General features: G+C 40.3%; 2 protein-coding genes across 3 annotated transcripts; one reads left to right on the top strand and one right to left on the bottom strand.

Annotated features, from left to right (window-relative positions):
* Nucleotides 1–1,117: 1,117 nt before the first annotated feature.
* LOC135595115 (uncharacterized) lies at nucleotides 1,118–2,851 on the top strand. The gene is made up of 3 exons (XM_065085633.1): nucleotides 1,118–1,210; nucleotides 2,252–2,466; nucleotides 2,542–2,851. The coding sequence occupies exons 1-3, from the start codon at nucleotides 1,118–1,120 to the stop codon at nucleotides 2,849–2,851; spliced, it is 618 nt and encodes a 205-aa protein (XP_064941705.1).
* A 3,163-nt stretch (nucleotides 2,852–6,014) lies between these two features.
* On the bottom strand, nucleotides 6,015–9,487 carry LOC103973638 (probable serine/threonine-protein kinase PBL7). 2 transcript variants are annotated; one of them, XM_009388267.3, is made up of 5 exons: nucleotides 9,300–9,487; nucleotides 8,395–8,612; nucleotides 7,851–8,040; nucleotides 7,363–7,754; nucleotides 6,015–6,663 (listed from the first exon to the last, which is right to left on the bottom strand). In XM_009388267.3, the coding sequence occupies exons 1-5, from the start codon at nucleotides 9,367–9,369 to the stop codon at nucleotides 6,340–6,342; spliced, it is 1,194 nt and encodes a 397-aa protein (XP_009386542.2). In that variant the 5' UTR covers nucleotides 9,370–9,487; the 3' UTR covers nucleotides 6,015–6,339. The 2 variants fall into 2 exon arrangements, with proteins under 2 accessions (XP_009386542.2, XP_018677067.2); XM_018821522.2 differs by having other exon boundaries at nucleotides 8,395–8,615.
* Between the last annotated feature and the right edge of the window lie 128 nt (nucleotides 9,488–9,615).

Consider the following 9,615-nt stretch of genomic DNA (forward strand, 5'->3'; position numbering starts at 1 on the left):
ATGTGAATATGAGAAATAATGAAATAAATATTTCAGAAACTAGTTCAAATTTATCAATGGAACAGAGGAAGCTTCATTGCAAGTTTCAGCAACTCCCACAACTCCCAGTGCCATGGATATGAAGAATCCCAAAACCTTGAAGTTGATTGACAGATACATCAAAATCGTAAGATGTTCTGTTCATCGTGTGCAGGATGAGGTAAATTTCTATCAGTGTCAGTAGCTTGAAATAGCTGCTCGCACTGCCTACGAATTGATTGGTGCGGATTCATTAACCAGTTTTTAGGCGCCATTCTAGCTTGCGCGCCAGAATTTAACGGCTAACCGTCGCGTTCGGTGGCGGTTTGTTAGTTGATCGATCTTAATTTGGACAGACGACGGAATCTTTCTGGATCTGTTGCGCGTACGCGGATTCCTCGGTTCTGGGATTGTCTCCAATGACTACCGCATACGTTGCCATCTGATTCCCAAACCACAACCGTCCGATAGAGCATCACAGGTGGGATCTACCTACCGTTCGGTGGCAGTTTCGTTAGCTCATCGATCTTAAATTGGACAGCTCCGTCGCGCGTACACGGATTCCTCGGTTGTAGGATTGCCTCCAATGGCTACCGCATACCTCTGTCCGATACCGACATCAGAGCCGTCCAATAGAGCATCACAGGTGGGATCTACGGTTCGGGTGCTTAATTCTAAAGTATTTACTAGAATACCCTCGTCTCCGTGTAGCATAAAATGATGGTCGACGGGGAGTTGGGCAGGTGACCGGACCCCCAAATCATCACCTCCAGGCATCTCTCCCGAGGGATCCCGCAGGTATGGAAACCCCAGTCTGTAGATTTCATGCAGCTCCGTCTTTCCATCTGTTGTTGGATCTATGTTGTGGCGTCGTCAAAATCTGAGCTTGTTCGTCCTTGTCGACGATCCGAGAAGGAGCATTTTGATTTGATCTGGTTTCGTCTGGTGATGTTTCGTTGTTTTCTTTCTTGTTTTCCTTTGATTTGGCGAGCTAAAGGTGATGCTTTTTATCCATTTTTAATTTTCTGGGCTTGGAATCGATTAATCGGGATCTCATTCCACTTTGTTGTTGCAGGAGTGCTATTTGAGGATTGAAGCAATGGCCTTCGATCAAACCACTAGTATTGCACTCTCTGTGCTTTTTCTTGGGTCCGTGTCCTTCGCATTTGGTATAGTTGCAGAAAACAAAAAGGCATGTCTTATGTCGCAGTCTGGTTTTTAAGGCAGCATGTTGTTTTCGCATATTTTATTTTGGATATCAGCCAGCATTCCTTATGAGTATGTTCTTCTTCATGGCACATCACTTGGATATATAAATGAAACCCAAGGCTTCTGTTTGATTACATGCAACCATATGAACTTCCTAGCGTGAAGAAAATGTAGCTAAAAATTTTGAAGGTAGGCTGCTTTGTCATTTGTTTCCAATGTCATTTTGTGCTCTAAGATTTCTCCTTTTTTTCTTAATTTCTACATGTTCAAGACTCCTTCAATATAAATGATTTCTGGTTATATAATAAATTATATTAGATTGATTTTTCTATTTTATGCAAAGATCTCAGTTTCGAGCATCGGATCCATTTCGATGATCTGATCGAATATTAGTCGTTATTAGTATTTTGAAGAGAAAGAAAAAAAAAATAAAAGAGAAGATGAAGGAGTGGTGGAGAAAGGAGAAAGAAGAAAGAAGAAATGAAAAAAAAGATGAAGATGAAGGAGGAGGAAAAGAGAGGAGGTGGTAGAGAAAGAGAGAAGGAAGGAGGAAACATACTTGTCGATAGCACATGACCCATCGCCGAGTAATAACAGTGATAGCATGAGTTGAGACATGCTCATGTTCGGATGAAGAGAAGCTCGCATTCGTTAAACGGGTCGAAGTGGTCCGAAATGGGAGTCTTGATTTTATGTAGGATAGAGGGAACTCTGTGGTTGGTTGGGTTATCAGACTTTTGTACTTAATTAGTAAAAATATTAGAAAAAGAAAAGCCTTATAATTATTTATTGTCATGCCAACTTTTCGGAAACTAAATTATGGGTTGTAGTTATTATCATATTTCTCATCAAGCATTCATTCTCCTCCTTTCCAATACAAATAATGGGTCTCCACCTCACCTCTGTGCAAACAAAAAATGATTCCATGGTGATGGATTGGATGCAGTTAACATGTCTTTATCCTCTCATTTTCTTCTGTTCTTCTCAAACCCCCCTCACAAGGATCCGTTCATGTTTCCTACAGCCTGCTTTCGGCACTCCAATCCAAGGAAAGGATGTTATTATCTGCAATTTCCCAGATGATCCAACAGTGCTACTGGGAACTTCGTCTGTCGTCACACTCATTCTAGCTGCCGTAGCAGGCCATGTTGCCATTTACTTTCCCTACAAAGGCAAGTCTGTTCCAAGTAATGCTTTGTTCCAGAACACCATCTTGCTTCCATTCTTCATCGTTGCAGAGTAAGCTTCCATCATCTTCTTCAAATGCCATTTATATGAGTCATTCTTTCTGATGTTCTACTTCTCCGGTCGCAGAGGTGTTACATTTATAGCTCTGGCCATGCTGGTGTGGACTACCGTCTCCGAAGGCCTTCACAGATCTCGCAATGTCCACCATGATCTCACTACACGGTGCCCTACTGCTAAGACTGGTCTCTTTGGTGGCGGTGCTTTCCTTGCCCTCGACGCTGCTATCTTCTGGCTCATCTGTCAGATGTTGACGATGAACGCAAGATCCGATTACTTTAATGAGGATGATCCTATAGTCGAGTATGGAGAGTTTAACAGCGTCGCTGACATGGAGAGCATCCAACAGCTTAGAAGTGAATGCGAAGTTGCACTGTAACATGTAGTAGTTGATGACAGACTTGTTTTCCTCTGTGAATACATCGCACCGTTGTTATTTGCCTTTTCGTCTCTCTGCCAACATCTATATATTGGGTCGTGTGTTATTCCATTGGCGGTGGATACTTGTGATATCAGTTGCATTTACACAGCATATGCATGCATTTCATGCATCGACGTACTCCACGCCCATTCGAAGCTTTTACTGCTGTTCTCTCCTTTGGGAGTTCGTTTGAACTCGTCGTAAGAAAGAAGGATGATGGAGTCTGCGGCTCTTTGCCTTGTCTATCATAAGAACAAGACATCGCCATGTCCCACCTGCAGGTTTGCACTGATCTCACAGGAGATGCAGTTGTGGCGAACATGTTGCTGAGATATCGAGCAGTCCATCGACTTGTACTGGATGATACAAAGGACAATATCGAGCTGTCGTTGCTACCACTTGGAAACAGTGATTGCACAGATGAAGAGTACCGACGATGGCAATGGTCTACGATGGGTTGACACGTGGAACTCTGAAATACCAGACGTGGTTTGACTTGCTGGCTCCTGCTGTGATGGTTGTGGATGCTGTATCCAGCCAGCCTATGCATTGCGTAGCAGTACTACGACACTGTTCTACCGTGCTTGGTTACGTACACAACCGAGAAAGGAAGGACGAAAGCTTTTTATCTTATGGAAGGGGCTGCTCTCCTCAGCCAGAGGGGATGTCGCCCACCCACCGGACCGCAGGGGGGACTGCGAAGCTCGAGAAGGGCTGCCACCTACCAAGGCCTGTGTCTGCCGACAAAGTGTTTGCTTTTATGTCGATGTCAAATCACACGCTGCTCCTCGTTGGACTCGAATGCAAATGGTTGACCCTGTTGTGGGCGGCGGAATGTGTTTTCCGGGGGAGAAAACTACATTCGAAGTTGGGCGATTTCTTGGCATCTCCTCGCTCGCTATTCCCCTCAGATAATAAATACTTCATATTCAAAACACTTTCTAAAAATTTTCCTTTTTAGTTTTTTTTTTTATTTTTTAAATCAATTTTTAATCATTATAATAACTTATCTATAATATATTTTTAATAATATTTATAATATTTTATTAATATATTGAAGAGACGGTAAATATTATTGAAAATATATTATAAATGACATCGTATTATTATCATCGTTCATAAATCATTATAATATTATATTTTTAAGTTATTATTAATTAAATTAAGATTAAAAAGTCTATTTAGATTATTGATAGTATTTTTAAATAGGTTTTACAGTATTTTTTTATGGTGGCCAAAACACTCAGACCAAAACAATAAATGAAAAATTTTTTAGGATAATTTTGAATATATTTAAATTAAAATACTATTTAAAAAAATAATATAAAAATATCAATTAAAAATATAAAATATTTTCTAAAGAAATCGTCTTTTCAAGTTTTTCTCATGTTTAACTAAGGTCTCATGTATGCCTCTTAAGCTCTTCCATTTTGATATGCACTACTACTATAAGATTATAAGATTATGTTTCTTAGTTGATGGTTGGTTATTATATATATAACCCATTTTCTATTAAATAATAATCGGTGAATATATATTTATATATATCCTAGAATTTTGTGATGATATGACACAAGCTTACTAATTTAATTATAGAATGAGGTTTCAGACCCTCTATCTATTATAAATGGATCTATATATATATATATATATATAAACAAGTAATATGTTTAAAGCTAAAATGACAATTTGTATATTTATGTCATCAATATAATAACAAATGATAGTTTTTTGTTTGATATATCGGATCATGAATATGGTATTATAATGTAATAACACAAAGGTAACGATGAAGACAAGAATTTTGTTTTAGATCCAAGAAAGAGAAAGTAGAATGGGGCAGTTTCAGGCTGTCTCGTATGGCTGCTACAGTGGGTGGGTGTTTGGAATCTCCGTTGTCTGGTGCTACCAGCAACACGTAACAGAGACAATAGTAGGTCAAAGATTCGAGCCCTGTCAGTCCCTGTGTTGTTTCCACATGCCAACTTTATGGCATTAGATGCGTGCTTAGATCTTGATGCTGGCCATTAGATGCGTGCTTGCCTTCCTTATTTCATGGTTATGACTTATATATGGTCCTTGACTACAGTTCCGGCAGTCCGGCAGGCATGAACACCCACTCCATGAACGTGTGCATCTCTCTCTCTTCCGGCGGCGTGACGAGTCAACTGCTACTATTGGGCTCCGTGCACACAAGTCATGGATGACTTCTATAGTGGCGGAAAGATATGGTGGTGGACAACCAAGGACAGCGTTGCATTAGCAAATCCACTTATCCACCTTACCAAAACCAACATTATCCCATAAATAATTCTATAAGAAGGACCAGGATCTACTACAAGATTCTCTGACATGTTCTCACAACAGAGGGAAGAAGAAGAAGAAGAGCCTCATCAATACAATCAAAGAATGGATCCAAAAATCTGTGGAGTCATTGAATGTGATTTCTTGATCTGAGAGAGTGATGTGTCTTTGTGGTTCTGTTCTCTACAGTGCTCTTCCACCAGAGGGAGCATCAACTCGAAGAGTTCTTGAAGCCTGCAGGTGCCAGCTCTTTAATAGTACAACAAGAAGAGTAATTTGAATTTACTCCAGGGATCAAAAGGTACTATTTAAGGCTATCCTTCTCTGTAGTTTGACAATTCCTCTCTCTCTCTCTCATGCAAGTTGTGTGTGAGTTTTTTTATAGCATCCTACCATGGGCAAGACACATAATACTGGGACCTACCTGTGCACACAAGTCATCCTTTATCAATGCCACACTTGCTAGGCTGGACCTGACTGTTGTCATTTGCAAACTCACCTGATGCATGCCTATGCTGTCTTTCTCATAACCAAATCATGCAACATTCTCTTTTGTTTTTCCTTTGGATACAAAAGCATGTAACATTGTTGAGAACAGATTTTAAGCAGTCATTTTGGATCTGCATGGAACTACCAAATTAAGAAACCAAGAAAAGAAGCATGTCATTAAGCTTGTTGGTAGAGAAAGGATGGCTAATTATTGTTTCTTAAGTATGTTAAAACAAAGACAAAAGCCTCACTATAAATCAGCTCCATCAACTGGATGTGATAGCATGTGATGGTGACAATAAAAGAAAGACATACCAAAGAATTTGAGTAGAAACAAATATAAAGGCTTCATTGTAGAACCAGATCAAAAAATAATATCAATATGATACATGATGTCTAACACAATGCACTTAGATACAAAGACCAAAACTTACATATACAATCCCGAAAAAGATTACCTCCTGACACTTTATGCTCAAGCATGGCAAATTTGTTATACATACGCCAAACAGACAGCCAAAGACTGAATAGTGGTGAGACCCGAACCATGATGAACACATGGTGTAGTTTTCCTCTGTTCCGCCATGAGACATGGCATAGTGGGCGAGTTAATGGATCAACAAACGAATAAGCATTGATGCTGTTGGATGATTTCACTTCAATCCTCTCAATCGATCTCTTTCAGATCCACCGCTTGGTTTCTTTTCAATGTCCAATCGTGTCTGAGGAGGTGTACCCGGTGCTGGTAGCCGAGAAGTGTGCTGGTTTTGTTGGTTCTTGGGGTTGTAAGTTTGCGAAGCGAGGTAAGCGAGGGCTGTTACAACATCAGCTATTAGAGGCCTCATGCTAGGCTGTTCCTGCACACACATTGCAGCAACAGCAAGTGCCTGGTACAAGCCCCGGACTGGGTACTGGCCCTGAAGCATAGGATCAGCCATCTGTGAAAATTTCCTCCTGTCTCTGAATAATGGTCGTGCCTGCAACCAAATAGAGCATATCGACAAAGATTGTTGATGCATAAGAGAATCCAAGAGTTTCATAGAATTGATATCACGAAGAATCTCTCTCTGGAAAGAATCATGCAGGTCACAAGCCAAAAATAACTGTGTGCCGAACAGAAGTAATTCCAAATCGACAGGAATACTCATAATGGCAATACTCTCTTTTTTTAAATCTAACTTTATATAGAGCTAGAGATCTTGAGCCAGGACCTGTTACCTTGGTTCCAACCACAGACTTGATGCTAAGGCGATATAACAAGGTCCTAGTCAAGCATGCCCAGATGACAGCTCATAATAAAGCATAAAGCAGACACATTGGTGTCATAGCCTAGATCCAGAAGCACCAGAAACAAGGGAATTCAGGTCCTACTTAATGAAACCAAAGAGGTAGCTGTGGTATTTTGCAATTACTAGTATCGGACAAGATGAAAACATAGATGAAGAAAGTGAGACCTCAAGACTCATTTTACCTTATGTTTGCAGTCACATTGATGCATTTGTGCTGTTTGTAAACTTCAGAGGCAAAAGTAAAACAGATGGTTCAGCAGAGTGCAAGATAACTATTGACCAATGGTAGTTGAATTTTGATATAAAACAATAAAAGGGAGACAGATTAAATAATCAACCCTCATAAGATATGCATGCACAGGGAAAAAAAATACCAGAGGTACTCACCCATGCAACAAGATTGTGCTCACCAGCCGCTCTAGAATTGTCAATAGCCCTTCTTCCAGTGATGAGCTCTAAAAGAACAACCCCAAAGCTATAAACATCTGATTTTAGTGTCAGTTGTCCGGTCATTGCATATTCAGGTGCACAGTACCCATACGTGCCCATCACTCTGGTGGACACATGAGTATTATCACCGACAGGACCAAGCTTTGCCAAGCCAAAATCCGATAACTTGGGATTATACTCCTCATCAAGCAAAATGTTGGAGCATTTTAAATCACGATATATTACTGGAGGACTCGCCTTATCATGCAAGTACTCCAATCCTTTTGCTGCACCTGCAGCTATTTTCATTCTAGTGTTCCAATCAAGCCACTTCTTGTCTGGAGAAGGGTCTGTTGCATTCACATGACCAGACATTATTGAAATGGAAATAAATATTTACAAAATGGTAATGAAAGCAACATGATGATGAAGCTAATGTATCATACCATGAAGATGGTCTTCCAAGGATCCTAATGGCATATATTCATAGACCAAAAGCCTTTGATCTCCATCAGCACAATACCCGATCAGATTAACAAGGTTAGGGTGGTGAAGAAGACTTAACATCAGAACTTCAACAAGAAATTCCCTGTTTCCTTGTAAGCCATTTCGATCGAGCTGCTTGATAGCCACAATCTATTGAAAGTGAAATAAGTTTCTTGTTACCAACTTTATACAAATATATCATATATTCGACAAGCAACAACTGATTCTTAGAGTTTTAAAATGATGGCCTTGTTTTACTGTTTCCTAAATAGAAGATGAAGAGGAGGAGCTCGGAGAATCAAAAGGGATAACCAAAGCGCTCCTGACAAGATATCTTGTTGCAAAATGAAAGAATAAATGGGTCAAATAAACAACAATAACACCTTGCATATTAGAGTTTCACAACTACGTACGAAGATTTAATTCATTAATTGAAAGTCAGAGATATTGATTTGCAAGGTCAAAAGAAGTAAATAAAGGGTCAAATACATGACATGCACTGACCTGGTTGCTACCTTCCAACCTTCCTTTATAAACTCGGCCGAATCCTCCTTCGCCCAAGAGGCAATCAGCTCTAAAATTCTTAGTTGCCACAGCTAGTTCGCGAAATGTGAATGTCTGGGCAGCAATCCGTCCAGAGCCACTGCTCGAGATCTTTGTTTCCTTCACTGAGCTTTGTTTCTTTAAGACCAGTGGGGATTTTGATTTTGATTTTGACTTATCTGCTATACATCCAAGAAAGCAATGGCTAAAAATCATGAACAACGGGAAAAAAAGCGCAAACTAATCAAAAGATCTTGCATTTTACTCAACATGACCAGAAAAGTCTCTTGCTTGGGATCAATAAGATGGCACACACAAGCGGAGGCTCAAATTTTGAGGAATACAAGGAGGAACCACAGTGCAGATGTGTATTCCTTCAGTTTGGCACACCATATCGCTAATTAAAGAAGAAATATCAAATCTTCGCCAAAATCAGGCGACAAAATACTTTAGATAAAAAAGATCGACTACTTGGTCAGTAGATTGAAAGAAACAAATCGCAACCATTCTATCGATCGTCATCGTGACTTCCTAAGACATCAACGAACGGAGATCCTAGCAGTAACCAAACACCAAACCGCACCGCAAAAACCCAACTTTGGCGCATCATCTGAACAAAATCTGAAGGAACCGCTGCCGCAGATTTTGGTGGGGGTTGGGGGGGGGGGGTAGGGTGTGGGCGGTGTTATGGGTTTGTAAAGATCCAAACTTTCAGCTGGAAACCAAAGGCATCCAACCAAAACTCGATTATCCAAAAGAAAACACCAAGGAAAGAACATCACGAGCCATCGACTCGATCGATCTGGTATGGAAGACCAAATAGACTAAAAAACGTAGTTGTGCGCCAAGAAGCCCGGAGAGAGTACCTAACGGAGGTGGGATCGGATCGTTGTCGTCGGTGTCTGGCTTGCCGAGGCAAGGAAAGCAACCGCCCATCGCTCTCCCACCAAATTTTCCTCCGATTTCTTCCCTTCCCGTGTTTCCTATAGACGCAGATGAAGTAAGAATGAGAAGGAAGGAGAGTGCGAGAGACTGACAGAGGAGAAATAATTTAGGGGAAGCGAGAGGTCTCCCCTCTCATTTATAACGTAACGGCTTAAAATAGCGAAATGTACGATTCGAGCAAATTTAGCAATAACATTTTTTTATGTATATCTTTTCATAATTCGAATATCTACTTCA

The sequence above is a fragment of the Musa acuminata genome, chromosome BXJ1-10 (assembly GCF_036884655.1).
Source record: "Musa acuminata AAA Group cultivar baxijiao chromosome BXJ1-10, Cavendish_Baxijiao_AAA, whole genome shotgun sequence".
In the NCBI taxonomy this organism is placed as follows: Eukaryota; Viridiplantae; Streptophyta; class Magnoliopsida; order Zingiberales; family Musaceae; genus Musa; species Musa acuminata.

Bases quoted from the DNA above. Each gene is read 5' to 3' on its own strand.
- LOC135595115 (XM_065085633.1), top strand. From the start codon at position 1,118: ATGGCCTTCGATCAAACCACTAGTATTGCACTCTCTGTGCTTTTTCTT. The intron at 1,211-2,251 runs GCATGTCTTATG...TGTTTCCTACAG, and splicing joins TAGTTGCAGAAAACAAAAAG to CCTGCTTTCGGCACTCCAAT. The intron at 2,467-2,541 runs GTAAGCTTCCAT...CTCCGGTCGCAG, and splicing joins CCATTCTTCATCGTTGCAGA to AGGTGTTACATTTATAGCTC.
- LOC103973638 (XM_018821522.2), bottom strand. From the start codon at position 9,369: ATGGGCGGTTGCTTTCCTTGCCTCGGCAAGCCAGACACCGACGACAAC. The intron at 8,041-8,394 runs GTCAGTGCATGT...CACTTTCAATAG, and splicing joins GGTTGGAAGGTAGCAACCAG to ATTGTGGCTATCAAGCAGCT. The intron at 7,755-7,850 runs GTATGATACATT...TGAATGCAACAG, and splicing joins CTTGGAAGACCATCTTCATG to ACCCTTCTCCAGACAAGAAG.